At 43.9% G+C, this 20,990-nt stretch overlaps 1 protein-coding gene across 6 annotated transcripts in view; it reads right to left on the bottom strand.

The window, feature by feature from the left end:
• UNC13B (unc-13 homolog B) overlaps nt 1–20,990 on the bottom strand; it is a 225,191-nt gene that overhangs the window by 15,218 nt on the left and 188,983 nt on the right. For all 6 annotated transcript variants that reach the window (XM_086415676.1, XM_086415675.1, XM_086415674.1 and 3 more), the window contains 12 exons: nt 20,583–20,661; nt 18,819–18,893; nt 18,115–18,334; nt 15,470–15,697; nt 14,719–14,860; nt 12,628–12,797; nt 12,065–12,180; nt 11,558–11,721; nt 8,972–9,122; nt 7,532–7,600; nt 6,059–6,148; nt 5,586–5,714 (listed from right to left, as the gene is read on the bottom strand). In XM_086415676.1, the coding sequence (XP_086271802.1) occupies nt 5,586–5,714; nt 6,059–6,148; nt 7,532–7,600; nt 8,972–9,122; nt 11,558–11,721; nt 12,065–12,180; nt 12,628–12,797; nt 14,719–14,860; nt 15,470–15,697; nt 18,115–18,334; nt 18,819–18,893; nt 20,583–20,661 (1,633 nt within the window). The remainder of the gene's footprint in view (nt 1–5,585; nt 5,715–6,058; nt 6,149–7,531; nt 7,601–8,971; nt 9,123–11,557; nt 11,722–12,064; nt 12,181–12,627; nt 12,798–14,718; nt 14,861–15,469; nt 15,698–18,114; nt 18,335–18,818; nt 18,894–20,582; nt 20,662–20,990) is intronic.

The raw sequence follows: 20,990 nt of genomic DNA, 5'->3' as shown, positions 1-20,990 counted from the left end.
GAAAACTGGATATCCACAAGCAAAAGAATGAAATTGGACCCATATCTTATGCAGAGGGCATGTAGCTCAGAGGGTAAAGCATCTGTCTACAATGCAAGAGACCCAGGTTTGATCCCTGGGTCAGGAAGATCCCCTGGAGAAGGAAATGGCAACCCACTCCAGTACTCTAACTCAAAATGGATTAAGGACTTAAATGTAAGACCTGAAACCATAAAACTCCTAGGGAAAAAAACATGGGAAAAGCTCCCTGATGGTCACTTTGGATATGACAACAAAATCAAAAATCAAAAAGTAAGACTATATCAAACTAAAATGTTTCTACACAGCAGAAGAAACAATCAACAAAATAAAAAGAAAACCTACAGAGGGTGGAAAGTATTTGTAAACCACCTATCTGATAAGGGGTTAATTCCCAAAATAGATAAGGAACTCAAACAACTCAATAGCAAAAAACAAAACAAACAAAAAAACCCCAATCTGACAAAAAAATGGGAAGAAGACTTAAACAGACATTTCTCCAAAGGAAATACACCAATGCCCAACAAGTACTAGGAGAGGTTTTCAATATCACCAATCATTAGGGATGTGGATGTGACTGGTAATGGAAGTAAAGTCCGATTCTGTAAAGAGCAATATTGCATAGGAATGTGGAATGTTAGGTCCATGAATGAAGGCAAATTGGAAGTGGTCAAACAGAAGATGGCAAGAGTGAACATCAACAATTTAGGAATCAGTGAACTAAAATGGACTGGAATGGGTGAATTTAACTCATGACCATTATATCTACTTCTATGGGCAAGAATCCCTTAGAAGAAATGGAGTAGCCATTATAGTCAACAAAAGAGTCTGAAATGCAGTACTTGGATGCAATCTCAAAAATGACAGAATGACCTCTGTTCGTTTCCAAGGCAAACCATTCAGTATCACAGTAATCCAAGTCGATGCCCCAACCAGTAATGCTGAAGAAGGTATAGTTGAACGGTTCTGTGAACACCTACAAGACCTTCTAGAACTAACACCCAAAAAAGATGTCCTTTTCATTATAGGGGACTGGAATGCAAAAATAGGAAGTCAAGAAATACCTGGAATAACAGGCAAATTTGGCCTTGGAGTACAGAATGAAGCAGGGCAAAGGCTAATAGAGTTTTGCCAAGAGAACGCACTGGTCATAGCAAACACCCTCTTCTAACAACACAAGAGAAGACTCTACACATGGATATCATCAGATGGTCAATACGGAAATCAGACTGATTATATTCTTTGCAGCCAAAGATGGAGAAGCTCTATACAGTCAGCAAAAACAAGACCGGGAACAGACTGTGGCTCAAATGATGAACTCCTCATTGCCAAATTCAGACTGAAATTGAAGAAAGTAGGGAAAACCACTAGACCATTCAGGTATGACCTAAATCAAATAACTTATGATTATACAGTGGAAGTGATAAATAGATTCAAGGGATTAGATCTGATAGAGTGCTTGAAGAACTATGGATGGAGGTTCATGACATTGTATAGGAGGCAGTGATCAAGACCATCCCCAGGAAAAAGAAATGCAAAAAAGGCAAAATGGTTGTCTGAAGAGGCCTTACAAAAAGCTGTGAAAAGAAGAGAAGCAAAAGGCAAAGGAGAAAAGGAAAGATATACCCATTGAATGCAGAGTTCCAAAGAATAGCAAGGAGAGATAAGAAAGCCTTCCTCAGTGATAAACGCAAACAAATAGAGAAAAACAATAGAATGAGAAAGATTAGAGATCTCTTCAAGAAAATTCAAGATACCAAGGGAACATTTCATGCAAAGATGGGCTCGATAAAGGACAGAAATGGTATGGACCTAACAGAAGCAGAAGATATTAAGAAGAGGTGGCAAGAATACAGAGTTCAGTTCAGTTCAGTCGTTCAGTCATGTCCGACTCTTTGTGACCCCATGAATCGCAGCACACCAGGCCTCACTGTCCATCACCAACTCTCAGATTTCACTCAGACTCATGTCCATCGAGTCAGTGATGCCATCCTGCCATCTCATTCTCTGTCATCCCCTTTTCCTCCTGCCCCCAATCCCTCCCAGCATCAGAGTCTTTTCCAATGAGTCAACTCTTCGCATGAAGTGGCCAAAGTACTGGAGTTTCAGCTTTAGCATCACTCCTTCCAAAGAAATCCCAGGGCTGATCTCCTTTAGAATGGACTGGTTGGATCTCCTTGCAGTCCAAGGGACTCTCAAGAGTCTTCTCCAACACCACAGTTCAAAAGCATCAGTTCTTTGGCATTCAGCTCTCTTCACAGTCCAACTCTCACATCCATATATGACCACTGGAAAAATTATAGCCTTGTCTAGATGGACCTTTGTTGGCAAAGTAATGTCTCTGCTTTTGAATATGCTGTCTAGGTTGGTCATAACTTTCCTTCCAAGGAGTAAGCGTCTTTTAATTTCATGGCTGCAGTCACCATCTGCAGTGATTTTAGAGCCCCCCAAAATAAGGTCTGACACTGTTTCCACTGTTTCCCCATCTATTTCCCATGAAGTGATGGGACCAGGTGCCATGATCTTTGTTTTCTGAATGTTGAGCTTTAAGCCAACTTTTTCACTCTCCACTTTCACTTTCATCAAGAGGCTTTTTAGTTCCTCTTCACAGAAAAACTATACAAAAAAGATCTTCATGACCCAGATAATCACAATGGTGTGATCACTCACCTAGAGCCAGACATCCTGGAATGTGAAGTCAAGTGGGCCTTAGGAAGAATCATTATGAACAAAGCTAGTGGAGGTGATAGCATTCCAGTTGAACTATTTCAAATCTTAAAAGATGATGCTGTGAAAGTGCTGCACTCAATATGCCAGTAAATTTAGAAAACTCAGCAGTGGCCACAGGATTGGAAAAAGTCAGTTTTTATTCCAATCCCTAAGAAAGACAATGCCAAAGAGTGCTCAAACCTCTGCACAATGGCACTCATCTCACATGCTAACAAAGTAATGCTTAAAATTCTCCACTCCAGGTTCAACAATACGTGAACTGAGTACTTCCAGATGTTCCTGCTGGATTTAGAAAAGGCAGAGGAACCAGAGATCAAATTGCTATAATCCACTGGATCATCGAAAAAGCAAGAGAGTTCCAGAAAAACATCTACTTCTGTTTTATTGACTATGCCAAAGCCTTTGACTGTGTAGATCACAACAAACTGACGAAAATTCTTCAAGAGATGGGAATACAAGACTACCTGACCTGCCTCCTGAGAAATCTGTATGCAGGTCAAGAAGTAACAGTTAGAACTGAACATGGAACAACACACTGGGTCCAAATCGGGAAAGGAGTATGTCAAGGCTGTAATTGTATATTGTCACCCTGCTTATTTAACTTATATCCAGAGTACATCATGAGAAATGCTGGGCTGGAAGAAGCACAAGCTGGAATCAAGATTGCTGGGAGAAATATCAATAACCTCAGATATGCAGATGACACCACTCTTATGGCAGAAAGTGAAGAAGAACTAAAGAGCCTCTTGATGAAAGTGAAAGGGGAGAGTGAAAAAGTTGGCTTAAAACTCAACATTCAGAAAACTAAGATCATGGCATCTGGTCCCATCACTTCATGGCAAATAGATGGGGAAACAATGGAAATGGTGACAGATTTTATTTTTTGGGGCTCCAAAATCACTGCAGATTGTGACTGCAGCCATGAAATTAAAAGACGCTTGCTCCTTTTAAGAAAAGTTATGACCAACCTAGGCAGCATATTAAAAAGCAGAGATATTACTTTGCCAACAAAGGTCTGTCTAGTCAAAGCTATGGTTTTTCCAGTAGTCATATATGGTTGTGAGAGTTGGACTATAAAGAAAGCTGAGCACTGAAGGATTGATGCTTTTGAACTGTGTTGTTGGAGAAGACTCTTGAGAGTCGCTTGGACTACAAGGACATCCAACCAGTGCATCCTAAAGGAAATCAGTCCTGAATGTTCATTAGAAGGACTGATTCTGAAGCTGAAACTCCAATACTTTGGCTACCTGATGTGAAGAACTGACTCATTGGTAAAGACCCTGAAGCTGGGAATGATTGAGGGAGGGAGGAGGAAAGGATGACAGAGGATGAGATGGTTGGATGGCATCACCCACTCAATGGACACAAGTTTGAGGAAGCTCTGGGAGTTGGTGATGGACAGGGAAGCCTGGCGTGCCGCAGTCCATGGTGTTGCAAAGAGTCGGACAGGACTGAGCAACTGAATTGAACTGAACTGAATCATTAGGGAAATGCAAATCAATGAGATATCACCTCCTATTTGTTAGAATGGCTTTTATCAAAAAGAGAAGAGATAAATGCAAGTGAGATGCAGATTATATCCCTAGGGCTTGACCTTGTTCAAAGAACAGATAGATGAATGAATCAAGGACTGAAGGTCAGTAGAGGGAAATGAAAGACACCAAGGGTTTACTTCAGGCATCCCTGAGAGCTCAGTTGGTAGAAAATCCACCTACAATACAGGAGACCCCAGTTTGACTCCTGGGTCAGGAAGATCCTCTGGAGAAGGGATTGCCTACCCACAGCAGAGTTCTTGGGCTTCCCTTGTGGCTCAGCTGGTAAAGAATCTGCCTGCAACATGAGAGACCTGGGCTCGATCTCTGGGTTGGGAAGATCCCCTGGAGAAGAAAAAGGCTACCTTCTGGCCTGGAGAATTCCATGGACTCTATATATGGGGTCACAAAGAGTTGGATACGACTGAGTGATTTTCACTTTCACTGAGGGTTTACTTCAGTACAAATAGTGAGAAAATAAGAATGAGAGAAAGTTAAAAAAAAAAAAACCCAAAAAACAGCAAAATAAAAAGGCTAAAGAAAGTCTTTGAATGGTTTATAAGGCCTCTTTCAAAGTCTAGATTTATCTAAAACTAGGTCCGATTCCTCTTTGTGACCCCACAGACTGAAGCCAAAAGGCTCTTCTGTCCAAGAATAGTAGAGTGGGTTGTCATTTCCTTCTCCAGGGAATCTTCCCAAGTCAGGGATTGAACGTGGGTCTCCCTCATTTCAGGTAGACTCTTTACCAACTGAGCCACTAGGGAAGAGATAGAGAATAGAGACCAAGTATTTAGACAGACTCCTGTATAACTGAAAGATAAAAGCTAAAAACAGTATCTTTCCCTAATAGAGAGAATGTGTTGATGGATGACGAAGCCTTGAGTGCGGCAAGCTTAACAAAGGCTCCAGTAGCTCAGATCTCAGGGGAAGGGAGCCTGGAACACAGAGGTGTTTACATGAGTCAGAATAAAATTAACCTCAGGGGGAAAGCAGACTCTAGGAAGGACTAAGAATTCACCTACTCACTCCCTGAACTGAGTTCAAATTTAGGTTCCTTTCTTCAATACCAAAGTAAAATTTATTGTTGCTGTTTCTGTTCAACTCAGTTATGTAACATCTTGTCCAATGGTTCCTATCCATCTACAAATGTCTCACATGATCTAGATGGTCCCCACTCCACAACCCACTCACTCCTGAGAACATCAAGGACTTTTCCTGAGCTCCCTTCCACCACAATCATACGAAAGAAAGCTGAGGCTTCAAGAACCACTGACAGCTGGCCCCACCTGAGCCTGATCCTCTTACCAGCTGGTACTGGCGGCTGTACAAGTCATGGCAGTTGTTGAAGATATACTCATATGTTGAGTTCAAACAGGCCTTCACACAATCTTTTACTACCTGGCTGGCTCTTGGAGGGCTCTGAAGTTCTTGCACCTGCCAATTAATTAAAAAAAATATGGGTCCAGGGTCCTGCTGACCTGAGTGAGATCTCTTCCTAGAAGTGCCCCCAAATTATCCCAGATTCCTTCATCCTTCTCAAGGTCCCTGGACCTTGCCCTGAGATGAAATTGTCAGCACAGCTGACGGAGAGAACTACCTAGTCCACCCTTCTTGATCCATGATCTTCTTGGAAGTAACTCAGGAACAGATGTATGGAAATATAGGTTTAGAGGTGATGGATCCTATAGCCTTAGACTATATACTCAATGATTCTTAGCTTCCATGTCCTGGGGCCAGGTCCCCAGCCTAGCACCACCCAGCCCAAATTCATCTCTTACCTTCATTCGGAAGAAAGTAATGCTGGTCAGCAAATCCACTGTGGACTTTAAGTCCTGAAGTCGCTCAGGGCTCCCAGCAGGGAAATTATTCTGTTGCAAATCAAGAAAATGTAAGAGAGGAACAGAAGAATATGAAAGCCTTCCCTGCCAAAAGCAAGGGATCACCTAAGGACCACCCATAGGGATCTTTCCTAGTGAAGCAGAACAAAAATGCTGTAAGACTACATATCTCTCTTTTCCATGGACTCAGGCCCTTGCCAAAAGCAGGTGTTAATAACCCCAGGCCCAGAAAGCAACATGTCCTACCCCCAACCCTACTTCCCATGCAACGTGTGAGTATTTGCACAAATAAACATACAGACATTCACACACACACACACACACTTTTTTCTTGGGTGAAGAGTCTTACACCCAAACAATGAATTCTTCAGAAGTTACAATCTAACTGTATATCATGGAATATAAGTGGAGCCACACCATAGAAAAGACTGGGATCCAGGACGTATACTTTCTGTACAGTGGGTCTTGGTTACTCTACCATTCTGGAGCCAGCAGATGGCAAAGCTCTGAGCAGAACTGCTTTTGGAGTGAGTTCCTTAGGATCTTTCCACCTTAGGATCTTTCTTTCCTTTTGGCATGAGTTTTAGGGAGAAGCTGCCAAAGAGAGCTTAAGGAAGATGCTGCACCACTCTCCATTTTAAGGGTTGCTTTTTTTAAACCTTCAAAAGGCTACTTATATGCCAAACACAAGATATACAGTCAACTCTCCATTATTCGTGCAAATGGAGGGCACTGAAGGTGCAGATAATTAAAATTGCACTTCTTGACTTTGAGGTTGTTTTATACTTACTTTTTAATGTGGGTATATTGCCTGTTCTGGAAATTCACAACACTTTAAAGCAAGTAATGAAGTCATTCTAAGGCGGCCTAACTTAGGAAGAACAAAAAAACTGCCCATTTCCCTGTCCTGATCTAGACACTCACCTTCCTGCTATATCTCTGTCCTCTCTCCATTCTAGAAATGGACATATCTGCTACAAATTACTTGCCCAAGCCAAGCTACTCTCTCTTCCCTTAGCCAGATCCGCACACCTTGCCTAGAAAATGAGGAGAATATGGCAAGACACAACAAGAAAATGTAACTATCTATGTTTTAAAGGGCATTTCTGGAAGAGATTATCCTTAGGAGACTCCCTGATGGGAATATCATCAGAGAGTTCGGTAGAGTGACATGTGTGGGGTTAGAAAGCCAACTATCTATAAACAGCAACCACACCTGCTACTGTTTAAACACTGCATGGGCCCTGGAGTTGGAAGACCCACAGGTGTCAGTGATGTTGGCCATACTCAGATGTGATGAAAAGGACTAATTTTCCTTGCCTTCAATTTTTATAGTTGTGATTGGCCCATAGTCTCTCTAGACTGACCTTGATATTATCCTTCATCCCACCCCACAGCCATGTCTTCACTCACCCTGTAGGTAGAGAGGTCAATCCTCAGTGAGTTGTGCAGCTGGTCCAGAAGTTTCACAAATCTCTCTTTCTAAGGGTGGTAAACAAATAATGGAGAAGAGAAAAGATCAGTTCCTGAGCCCTCAGACTGTAGCAAAAAGAGCACCATCTCAGGGTGAGGAGAAAACACTGAGTTGGGGACACATCAGGTCTTGTATTTGCCAAAGAAGAGAACAACAAACCACGCAAAGGAGAAGCGGGATAGGTCATTCCTGTTCCATCTCTTAGCATTCAGACTGGGGACTCTTCCCACACTGACAAGAGGAGACACATTTCTGGGACTGGAAACAGCACTGAATACAAATCAAGAGGAGATGACCAGCGCATCTCCATCCCACTGGGACTCTAACTAATTCAGGAAACTCTAGACACAGTCTCCAACTTATTCCTGAGTTTGTGGTGTCCTAACTTATCTTGGGATAGCTCTTAACAGTGAAACAGCCACAGCCTGGCAGTGAGGAGGGGAAAGAGAAATAGTGATACATTTGGAAGGTGATCGGTGATACATTTGGAAGGTGGAACCACATTCCACATCATTTCCCTTAGTTTATACATTTTAAATGTCAAAATAAATAACAAATACTATTTGATACTTTATTTTTATAAAAGTATAATTAAATACGGAATCACGTTCCTGTAGGCTATTTGTATAGTGGTCCTAGAACTCACATATTGATAATATTATATAGCATCAGATATTAAGTAAATAGATACTGTGAAGAAACAGAAAGGAATAGATATTTGACTGGCTTAATCAATGACACTAATTCCTCTACAGAAAGACTATCAACATCAAAAAAGTGATTACTACCAAGGAAAAGCACTCAGAGATTAGAGATACTGATTTGGGAGTATCAGTAATTTTATCTCTAAAGAGTAGTCTTTGTGGTGGATCAGAAATATTCCATCCAGTTTATATTGAACTTACATCAGGTGACATTACAACCAATGATTCAACTTCTCAAATACTTTAATAACAGGAAAGGATATACCCTGGATCAGGAAAACAGTCCAGACACTAAGAAAGGGTTAAGTTCAGGTATGTACTGGTATTCTTGCTTAGACGTCAGACCATATGAACTTAAGTGGTATGAATCTGTCAGAGAGAGACTGAATAATAAGAAGGTTCCTTTGTGAACCTGCAGGGCTGAGGAACATGGTGACTCAACCAAGGTTTTGGCCCAGAGACTTCTTCCTCAGCCCACGTTGTGCCCCTACCAAACCACCATGGTGCTGAGGAGAGTCTACTGGTAGAATAAATACCTATAAGGAAACAAGTTCACTATCTAGGTGGCACTATATATTTGAATTTTTAGGCATATCAGCTCTGCAGTACCAATTGAAAAATCAAACGCTTGTTAATTGATAACAATCAGGTAACATGTCTTAACATCACACTCACCCCAAAGTTGGAGGCTGCAAAACGATCAGATGCAGAGACATTGGTGGAGGCAGTTGTGTGGGCATAGTAGGCATTGATGTTGGCCAGTAAGGTGCTCATCACTGCTGGCACACCAGGACACATGTACTTGGATGACAAACATGCAAAATGCCTGAAAAACAGTGTCTTCAGCCTCAAAGACTCTTCAGGGTTTGTGGCAAAAGCCAAGTAATCAAAAGATCCCACTCTTGTGTATGATCACCTTGGCAGACAAAGATTTTCATAATTTATTTATTCAAACATACATTCAATGAACACCTACTGTGTGCCAGGCCCTACGCTAAGTTCCAGAATCCAAAGAGGTGATAGCCTGGCAAGTGTCAGAAAATACGTCAGTAACTTACGGCATGCTATGCAAAAATTCTGTGGGAACATACAGGAAGGTCATCTAAATTAGAATGGCTGGGGGCTAGAATAGACTAGAAAAAAGGCTTCTCAAAGAAGAGATGGTTGAAACAAGTCTTAAAAGATAGTAAGAATTAATCATTGGAGAAGTATGCAGGCAAAGGGAAACTGTATTTCAAAAACAAATCTCTTCATGGAGAAAGTCATTCATTTGGGAAACCTTCCTTATAGCCGTTGTTCAAGTGTTTGATAGACAAATACTAAGAAATGACAGAGGAGCAGCAGACAGAGAACAGATAGTAAAAGGAGTTTATCCTAGATGGTATGGTACTTTTTAAACAGAGGTTTACTGTGATCAGATTAGTTTTTCAAAAAGGTCACCTTGATGATAAAAATCAGAAAAGAAAACTTGGAGAGAGGTAAGACTAAGACAGAAAGACCAATTGAAGAGTTATTGCAATCACTCAGAAAAGAAGCAACAAGGCACCAAATGGAACAAAGAAATGGTTAAGAGCATAGACCCAATAACCAGATTCTAGGGTTGAGTCACAGCTCCACCACTCAGGGACCTTAGATAAATTATTTCAACTTCGTTATGCCTGTTTTTTACCTACAAAATGGAAATAATAATGACCTGGGGATGAAATGAGTTAACATTCATAAATTACTTAGACCAGTGCCTGGCACATAAGGAAATGGTATATAGAAGCTGTTGTTATTATTATCATTATTACTGAGCTATAGCAATACTGATAGATTAAAAACATTTCTAGGAGGTAGAATCTAGAGGTTTCAGAGACTGATTAGATGGTGGTAGTAAGAAAAAAAAGTTTAGGCTGACATCTGAATTTCTGTTTGGATAACTGTGTAATAAACTGTTCCATTTACTAAAATAGGAAATACAGGAAGAACAGGACAGATTTGCTGGAGATAATGTTGATTTGGATTTTGAATCATATTGAGTTTGCAATGCCTGTGGAAATACCCAGAAAGCAAATCAAAATGGATCTGAAACTCAGGAAAAGATCTGGTCTGGAGAAAGAGATCTGGGAGTCCTAAGCTCAAAAGTAGTAGTTGAGGTTATAGGCTTGAATGAAGTCATCCAGGGAGTGGAAGAAAGCAAGAAAGGCAGAGGGGCCATTCTCCAACCTCATTCCTCAATATGTTTCTCCATCTAGACTAAACTTCTTGTAATTCTTTGAATAGTCTATGCTCTGTTGCATCTTAGCATCTCTGCACCTATCCTACCAGAAATGCCCTTCCCTCTTTTCTGTATTTCAAGTGTCAGCTCTTCAACAGCTTCCCTCACAGGCCTCTCCTCAAATTTAGATGCTCTCATAATACACCGTGATTACTTCTTGATGGCACTTATCACATTATAATGCAATTGTTTGTTTACTGGTCTGTCTGTCCAGTATTCTTGCCTTGAGAATCCCATGGATGGAGGAGCCTGGTAGGCTGCAGTCCATGGGGTCGCTAAGAGTCAGACACGACTGAGCAACTTCACTTTCACTTTCACTTTTCACTTTCATGCATTGGAGAAGGAAATGGGAACCAACTCCAGTGTTCTTGCCTGGAGAATCCCAGGGACAGAGGAGGCTGGTGGGCTGCTGTCTATGGGGGTCGCATAGAGTCGGACACAACTGAAGCGGCTTAGCCGCTCTCCTGCTACACCAAGTTCCCCAAACACAGAGGCCCTCTTATTCATCTTCGTGTTCTCAACATGTGGCACAACATATGACACACACAAAGAACTAAGTCAAACTAAATACAAGAGCACAGCCAGGGCACTAGCTACCTTCTGCTTACCCAGTGTTGTTTCCTGTGCAGAGGTCTAGTGGCAGCCCCTCCAACACACAGCCTATACCTCTTCTCATGGTGGGGATTTCTGTCATAGCACGTGTACCCTGTATGCTCAAGCCTGTGATGACTGGGCAAGTCTGTTCTTGTATACACACCCATGCCCTGTGAATTCTGGGGTAGACAGACAACTCCCCTCTCCCCGAGTTACTGATAAACACACTCCCTTTATACATTACTCTCTCTGCCTTGGGGTACAGATCCACCTCACCCAGCTCAGAGAGGGATAGCAATGAATCACTGCCTACTACCCGACTAGGGACCTGTCCACTCTATCAGTGTACCTCCATTAGCTATTTCAAGAGTTGGTAGCCATTTCCCAGGGCCCCAGGGGAGCCTTACGTCATGGCCTGATATATGGACTCAATGCCATAGCGCATGGCAAATTCATCCACAATTTCCTGGGCAGTCTCATCAAAGTACACCTTCCATGCATCATCTCCTCGAGCCTCAGGGATCTGGACTCCTCCGCTGCCCTGAATGTCCGTGAGGTAATGGAAGAGGTTCTATAGGAGACACAGTAAAATATATATTGATATTAAAGAGTTAAACTATATATTAGGAAAAAACCCTGTTGGTAAAGACCAGGAGAGTGTGAATAGGGTTCAACAGAAATTCTGTCCTTCGAGTCACTGCTCAGTAACTCCTATGGCTCCAGTTGTCTGTTCTCGCGTTAGTAAAAGAGAACTGAGGCTGGGACTGTTTCTTGGGCTTGTCCGCCATGCACAGTGAGCCAAGAATAAAATAAAAACGGGCTCCAGAACTTCAAGTAGCAAGCCATCCTACTTATTGTCAAAGGCACCTCCCAACCTAGCGTTCTGGCACCCCATCTCCCAAGAGCTGGCTCACCTCATGGAGACACGTGTACTGCACATGATATGGGGCTACCTTCTCTTCTCCCTTGATCTCCACGCTGATTTGCAGTCGGATGGCCCCCGAGACGGCTGACTTGTCTGTCCTCTTCTCTAGGAAGGAAAGAAGACTGGAGATTGACCACAATGCAAATGCAGACAGTACAGACAGCTCCCATCCCGGCTTAACCCAAAGGAAAGGGGGCACCAACACAAGTGTTCACCAAACAAACCGAACTCACTGCAGTGACCGTATACTTCACAAATACTCCAGAACTGGCTGGGTGGAAGAAAAGAAGTGCCCGGTGGGCTAAAGGCACTAGGGGTGAGATCTCACTCTCTGAAAGATGGAAAAAATGTTCATCTAGAGTGCACCCCAGACACCCCCAGGCCTCTGTCCCCATCTTTATCTGTGGTGGGTTCTCTGTTGGGAAAGCAAGCTCTGTATGGAGATGTATATGCTCTGGGGACTGAGTAGTGGACTCGGTAGACAGGGTTTTCCCCAGGTTCCCCAGTCAGGCTCTCCCTTCCCAGAAGCTTTCTCTGGTCCTGCTTCCTCACCCAAGTTGTACCAGACGTCCATTTCGCCACTCAGTGTTCGAACCTCAATGATGGTTTGGCCGAGGAAATCATCAGACTCTCGCTTTAGCCGCTGCTTTACTCGTGACTTGATGTCATCATCCTCATCCCACACACGTACCTTAATGCGGTCAGAAGAGTTGTGGCACTCACTGTAAGAGAGTCAGGCAGGTTCTGTTATGGACGGGCCCAGCAACCCTCTCTCTTATGACTTCCACTTCCTTCCCAAAGCTCTACCAGCTGCACTTGAGGCTGACAGAGGAAGAGAAGGAGTCACAGGACACTGGTACTCAAGTCCCCAGTGAGTCGGGCTATCTGAGCAAATGGCTCTCCACTCCTTAGCCTGGGTAGCTCTCCCAACAGAAAACAGCCTGATAGATGCCACAGAACCCTAGGAAGCAGTTGGTAGTTCCCTCCCCTGAGTCCTGTATGAAGTCCATAAAGATGTTAAATGTTCATGGTAAGCCCATCTGGTCATATTTGCTTTAGTTTTCTACCTAACATCCCCATATATCTGGGAATGCGCTTGGTGAACTTCTCTCTTTCTCCTTCTTCATCTTCTTTTTTTTAATCATTCTTTAATAGCTACTTGACTTGTCATTTTCTCTATGGTGCTTGCTTTGGAGGGGTAGTTTGCCAGGTACCTCCCTCACACTCTCCATCCCCAGCAGTTGCTTTTTGGATCCCTGCTGCCTTATCTAAAAGTTGTACTTGGCAGAGTTTGCTGCTCCTTATCCTATGTTCTCATAATGTCTTTGCACATTCTGTTAAAGTATTATAGGATAACTACTGGTCTACTGAAAAATAACAGACAAATCATCAATAAGCCTCTTAAAGCCAGGCATTGTCTTATACATTTTTAGATGACAATATCATGTAGAGTGTCTTATACAGAATACAAGTGTGTATTAGTTGCTCAGTCATGTCTGGCTCTTTGCAACCCCATGGACTGAAGCCCACCAGGCTCCTCTGTCCATGGAATTCTCCAGGCAAGAATACTGGAGTGGGTAGCCATTCCCTTTCCAGGGGATCTTCCCAACCCAGGGATTGAACCTGGGTCTCCCAAACTGCAGGCAGATTCTTTACCATCTGAGAAGAATACAAATTGCTTACTAAATGAAAAGTGGGAAAAATTGACTATAGAGCCAATTCATTTAGCATTAACTGTAAGTATCACTTCTCGGCCTTTTGCCAAGATTGAGTGTAGAATTAACCATAAGTAATAGTCAAGCAGGAACCAGTCAGCTTCTTGACAAAAAGGTGCTCCCCTCAGTAACTATCGCCTCTGGACTGGAGATGGCTTTTATAGGCCCCAATTCCTTTTCCCAATTTCCTTCCAAGTAGCCAAGAGCAGAAGGTCTCTACATAAGCTGCCTGTTTGGCTGATTCAGACTCAAAGTCCTGGTCCTAGGCATTAACGGGGGTGGATAAAGCATCTGGATTCACCAGACACCAGTCCAGGTTCTAGGCTACAGCTTGCCACTTTTCAGCAGTCATCCCTTGCTGTCATATGAAATAGTCTGTACAAAAGTGAGATACTGAATAAAGGAGAAGGGAGTGGAAGCTGAGGCAGAAAGAAAAGCAGAGCACTTAAGGGAAATGGAAAATTGTCCAAATCCAAGGTTTCTATCTTCAAGTCTACCCACTTGCAGGACAAGCTGTTCCCACCCCACTCCCTGGAAGAGACTAATTCTTCCTAGGGGTTAGGAAAATGAAAAGTCTAGCATTACAGGATGGCAGGGCTGCAAGGCACACAGTTGCATGGCAGTCTCTGGCTCTGTCACTTAGCTGTAGTAAAATCTTGCTAGCACTAGAAAAAGCAGTATGGTTTGCCCAGGGGCCCCTTTAATAGCCCAAGTTAAGACTTGAGTGCAATAACCCTGATACAACAGTCTATGAGAAGGAGACCTAGGAAAAGAATAAATGCTAGCCAATTAAAGCAAGTGAGAAATGGGTCTTCTCCATTGCCTCTACCCCATCTCTCTTAGAGTGCAAGTCCAGAACAACAGGATTTAACGCTGTTCCCAAAATATACACAGTCCCAGGAAAGACGACTTTCCCAGTATGACTTACAAATGGAACTTCTCCTCCCAAACAGGATTCAGGTTTCCAAAAATGGTCTTGGTACGCTTCTTGGTTTTGCCCACTTGCACAGTCACATAAGGGTCACTGGATCCTGTCTTGTCCTTGGCTTGTAGGCCCTGGGCACACACCACTGCAACCCAGACACACACAGAAGGAGGCTTCAGAGTACACTCTGGAAGTCATGAGGCCTCCAAAGTACGACTCATACTTCCCATCTTGGAGCACCCTCTATCTGCTCCTTGTACAGGAGAAGATTTCCTCACTCCTCCACTTCTATTCTTAGCCCTAAACCTTTCCCTCAAAGCCTAGCCCAAGAATCCTACCTCTTCCCTGGACCCTAACTGACCACTTGCCCAGACAGGTCCTTACCTGTTCTGATACATGCATGCTTCAGTCATATGCACCCAGCTAATAAATCACTGGTTAACTACTCCCTGATCTCCTGCCTGTCCCCTTTCCCCCAGCCTCCCAGCTCTTATAACATCAAACTGCTAACCAAGTCTGTAATATCAGATTGTTACTAAATTCTTGCATTATCATTCAGATTGCAATCGTCAGTCTTGCCTCTCCCAGCATCACTGGCATTGGAGTCTAGAAGAGGAGGAGTAATGAATAATGAGGGCTTCATTCTGTGTTCTTTCCCCCACAGTCCCTGCTTCCTCATGCTCAGGATGCTTCCTCCCCAGGCTCCTCCCCATGGCCAAGGCCATCCTGTCCCCTCAAACTCTGGCCTGCTCACCAGTGATGGTGATTTTGGCTGACCATTTGGAGGTGCCATCCAACACACTCTGCTTCACTGTTTTCATTTGTTGCACATGGGCGACTTTGCTCACATTGAAGACATCCCGGATAACTTCAAAGATCTCTGGCTTATTCCGCTCTCGGATCTTCATGCGGTCCTTCATGGCCATGATGATGTTCTGGGTCCGGTCCTCCGCTCCATGTTTAGAGCTCTTTTCTGCAGCCCCTGAAGAGTGGCCAGAGACAGAAAGTAGGGTAACCAACAGGTCACCTACCAGATCAAGGATCAGGCTGAAGAATGGGGCTTAGGAGATGTCACTGAGCAGTGAGAGAAGCTTAGGAAGACGTATTTTTCTGGGAAAAGTTGGTATCTGTGGGGCCTGCTAGAGTTTAATGCCTGGCCAGTGAAGTTTAAAAGGCAACTCAAAGAATAGCAAAAAGTTGATCATTGTTATATGTTAACAATATAACTAATATGTTAATTAGTCCATTCTCTCTATTTAGAAACATATTGCGTTTTTCATGAGAAAAGAAAAAAAAATGTAGCTCAGTCTGCAGTTGGTTTTGTCTTTCTTCCATCTACATGCTTGTTGAGAGATACCCCTCCAAGTCTAAGGCCAAAATATCAAAATGGGTATCCCAGTTACCAGGGAATGGTTGTGGATAGGCACAACTCCACCAAACTCATCCAAATGCCAAGTCATGATATAGATCTCAGAATTCATCATAGCTCGTAGCTGGGCACATCCTCCCCTGTGGCTCCAGTGTCTCAAATCTCAGAAGACATTGTGGTATGGTGAGAAAATTATGGCTTTGTTATCTGACAGACTTGGGTTCCAATCCTGACTCTACTACTCCCTGCTGGGTAAATACATTTCTTCTATGAGAAGAAAGTGGCACTTATCTCTCAAGATTTGTAGTAAGCATTTTATTAGCATAAAGCATCCAGCCCAGTGCCTGCCATCTGACACTGGGCTAAGTGCTTTATTTATTGAGTAATAAACACTCTCTACTATTGTTACCATCTGTATTATCCTGGCAAGGCCAAGGGCCATTTTTACCAGCCATGACCCCAGCCAGCTCATCTCTGCTGTCCTAAGGATTATGGAGGAACAGAGATTTCCTCCAGTGTATTTCACCAACCAGGCTTCTCAGGCAAAGGATTCATCCTTTCTTTATTGGCAGATTGACTCTTAACCTCTCTCCAGTCTCCAAAGGCTCAGGTCTTAACTACAAAATTTGGAGCAAAGAAGAAAGGTCAACATTCACCTCTTAACCCTGGGAGGATGGAAAGCAGATTTTCTGTCTAGGAAAGTCTAGACAGAAAAGGGAAGGGCATTTAATTCCACTCTGTACTTCATAGAACTTAGATAAATGAAAAGTGACCTGGGCTGCATCTACTCTTGCATTTAGCATATCCCATGCAATGATATTTCCCTGGAAGGGGACCTCGGAAAGGCTCTTAAAGAGAAGATAAGACACCCTGGCTATTATAGAGCACCTCTTTAGAGGCTTCCAGCAAGCAGCCTATGTAGCCAGTTGCTAGTTCTCCCAATTAAAGCAAGGTGCTGCTAACACCTGTCCTTGTCACCCCCTCATGATGGATTTGGGCAAAGTCATCACCAGCACCCAACTCTTCTGCTATGTTCAGCCTGTCTCTTCATGTCCACTACAGCCATGTCACTGGCATCAATCTAGGGTTCTTCAAAGAATGACATTTTAAGTCAACAATTCCTTGAGGCCCTTTTAGGTCTCATATCTTTCCTTGGGATAATGAAGTGCTTGTGAGTCTAAAGGTGACCTTCCTTTCTCCTACCACAATTTCTGAAGCTTTCATTGCTGTGGCGTGGCAATAAGGAACACCTGAAGACCTGGAGGGGTGAGAGAATACTTTCCCACACCCCCACCCCTGCTCTTCCCAGGGTCTAACCATAGCAGTGCAAGCCGAGCAGGAGTGGAGCAAGGAGATAAGAACTTGGAGCGCTACCACCTCCTGTGCCACAACTTGCTGCTTTCCCTGCTCCTGTTCTTCCCACTCAGATGGTGGCACAAGTCACATGTTTAGCAAGGGCTTTGGGAGTCACACATTCTCCTTCTGGACCTCTGCCTCATCCATTTGAAGATTCTGTTCTTGGTACTAATGTCTAAAATCTCCACCTAGAAGCAAGGAGTAAATTCCACCTTCCCTGAGTCTGGAGATCTAGACCTTCAGAGGCTCCTCTCTGAGGCCTAGAACCCCAGAACTCTCTCTTCCTATTAGTTCTCGTCCCTGATTAAATATACTCTAGTTTTTTGGGCAATACAGCCATCGTGGTGTGTACAATACCCAAGTAGAGCCTCTGGGATCACCTGAATCCTGGAAGAGATTCTAACTCCATCCAAGTGCCATAGGAAGCTCAATGAATTTTTCCTAAAGGTGTTTAAGCGAGTGTTACAAGACCTTGTTACAAGACAAGTTATTGGGAAAGGCAATATCTCTTGACTTAGGAACCTACTTTCTCTAAAAAGGAAAGAGCTTCAGAGTCAGGTAAATTGGAGGGATGATGGCTCAGCCATCCTGGTTCCTTGTTGCCAGACTATGTTGGAGAGGCCCTGCTGCCCACAAGCCCCCTCCCCCACCTGTCATCCCACAGGTGTACTCACGCTGCAGGCAGTCAGCATTGAGTAGGTCCTGGCACTTCTCATGGCACTTGACTCCACACTCGCTGCAGCGCATGCCCTGCCGGGCAATGCCCCAGAGCAGGCCTTCACACTCATAGCAGTAGGTGGGGGTGGTGGCTGACCACACCTCAAAGTTGTGGGGTGTGGTGCACGAGATGGGATAGATTAAGGCCTGCAGGGTTTTCTTATACACATGCGATTTCTGAAAAACACATATCCCATCATCCATCAGTGACTTTAGTTCTCTGCTGAGAGATACCACTACTAAGCCCAGTGCATGGCTATCAAGACCTCTGGCAGCCAAGGAGATGCTTCAGCCTGGCCTGGCCCACATTCTAGCCCAGCAGAAAGAAGCCCCAACATCATGTGCTCCTGGTCATCCGAGGAGCACATCCATGACCTGAATGCTAGATTTGAGCCTTGCCCCAGCATTCAGGCTCTTTAGGGAAACAGAGGGTACTAGGCTCACCATAAATCCCTGACATGAGTGGTCACGTACTCCAACATGAGATTTAGGTTTACCCCTGGTCTGGACCTTTGCTTCTCCCAGTGTGGAAAACTTGATGCTATAATATCTGTTTCATTAACAGACTCCACCCAAAACTTTTGAATTCCCAGTGTATGGCTACAGAGATGATCACTGGGCCATAGGCGAGTGGATTCATGAAAGCCCAAGGGTCACTTACCAGCTCTTCATCTTTGAGAGAGGTGCGTGTAGCCATTGCAGAAGTAATGCCTGCTTTCCGGGACTGGACCAGTGACTGTGAGAGAAGACTTGCTGTCAGCCCTGGCTACTACCAAGGGCTGGGCAAAGTACCGGGGAGGGAGTTTCAGTGACCAAAGCTATTTGATGATAACTTACTACTTTCTATTTTTACTGTCATTCACAGGGGACTCTCCACAGGTAATGGGTAACAAGTACCTGAGGTTAAGATTCAAACTCAAGGCCCTCTGGGAACTGTTCTAACAATAATAGAACAGAACAGCACTTCTCTCAGGGTACCTGTCATCTAAGAGTTTCTCCTTCCTCCAACATTTTTAGGTATCTGACCCCATTAGGTATCTGCCCCAAAGAAAGGCAGAGGAAAATGAAAAGTCTAGAATTACAGTATGAAACAGGTCATTAAGAACAGGACAGACACAAAACTCTGCCAGAGTCACATTCAAGAACCATCACTGGGAACAATGATGCTATACTAAATCTCCAGTCCTGGGCACCAGCCCATGCCCACACAATCCCAGGTAGCTGTGGAGGCCAACAGCCCAAATGAGCAGGGCACTGAGTGAAAGGGGGCAATGTAGCCTCACTGAAATCAAGCAGGGCAGGGGGTTACACATGAGGTCTAGGATGCCCTGCTAGAAAGGCCCATGAGTCTGCCAAGCCCGAGCTTTAGGGGCAGCCTCCAGAGCGGCACACGGTTTCCCTAAGGCAGTGGACACCAGGCAGACAGAACTCATTACATCAGCCTGAGCAGCAAGAATAGTGGGGGCGTGCCCAGGGAGGTCGAGATTCGGGCTTTTATAAAGGATGGAAATGGGCTCTGGAGACACTCACCATAGCCTGCGCAGAGGACAGCAGAAAAAGGAACAACATGATGTTAAAACCCCACAAGGGCATGAAAGCTTTCAGACACAACTGAGAGGTTCTTCCCTGAAGTCCAAAGCAGGAAATATGTCCCAGTCCCCTCTGTCTCTATCCTCTATCCACCGTATCCAACCCAGACAGCTGCCCAGGGCCCAAGGCCTAGAAGGAGAGTCATGCCATAAAGTGAAATATGGACAAGGTTAAAAGACAGAGGACGGGAAACAAGAAATGAGTAAGATACTGACATCCACTTGGTTAAGCAAAAAAAAAAATGGTGAGCAAGGAGGGAGAAGGTGAGAAAAAGCAGGGAAAATAGAAAGAAAGAAGAGAAAAAAGAAGAGATGAAAGACAATGAAAGAAGGTAATCAAGAAAAGTTGACATAATCTTCAACCAGCCAGCTGGATGAAGTGTTGATGGGATAAGAGGTGCACTAGAAAGGAGGAGATGGGAAAGACATATCAATAGCAGGGGGAAAGGGAAGGAAAGAAAGAAATGATGAAGAGAAATACAAGGATACTTGTATTCAGTCAGTCAAGAAGGGAGAAACTGGTAGGGAAAAAAGAGCACAATATGGAGGAAAAATAAAAAAAGGAGTAGACAAAAAATATCAAATAGATTGAATAGGGGGGAAAAAACCAGGAATAGAAAATGGTAATAAGAAAAAGGGTTCAAGTCTTACTCAACATCTGGCTCTGAGACTCTAGGGTACCTGGGTGCCACTCTAACCCCAGTGAGATCATACGAGGTCCTACTGAAGCCATCACTAAGTCTCAGTGAGGCTTTAAATGACTGATCATCAGACTAATACCTGTCGCTGAAGGCCCCACTTCCATTCCTGACAGCTCACTAAGATTGCTCACTCACCAGGTCGCTGACAAGCGGCAGTGGCTTCTTTCTGCGTAGATCTGGCATGCTGTCAATGCCATAGAGCCCTCCAGCTGGCCTGAGGAGAGAAGAAAATATGTCAGGACCTTTAGTCTCCCCTTGAGTTACTGGCAGGTTCAATGTTCCATTCTCCTTGCTCATCCTCTCCCCAAAGAAGGATGAACTGACCCTCACCATGGGCCTTTAAGAGGAAAAAGGAGGACAGAAAGTGAGGGAAGTAAAGCCATGGGATGACAAACAATGGAATCTGCTCTCAGTCTCCTTCTAAGGTTTTAGCCAAGGACTGAAAGCTCTTTTATCACACTATGCCAGTCCAAGGTGCCTTTGTTTATTTGAAGACCCCTGTGCTCCATAAAAGGTGGGAACTGATGCTTAAGATAGCTTCTC

The sequence above is a fragment of the Bos grunniens genome, chromosome 8 (assembly GCF_055505025.1).
Source record: "Bos grunniens cultivar Pamir isolate PY7600 chromosome 8, Bosgru_T2T1.0, whole genome shotgun sequence".
Classification (NCBI taxonomy): domain Eukaryota; kingdom Metazoa; phylum Chordata; class Mammalia; order Artiodactyla; family Bovidae; genus Bos; species Bos grunniens.
The sequence above is the reverse complement of the archived record's forward strand: the minus strand, read 5'-3'. Positions and strand labels throughout refer to the sequence as shown.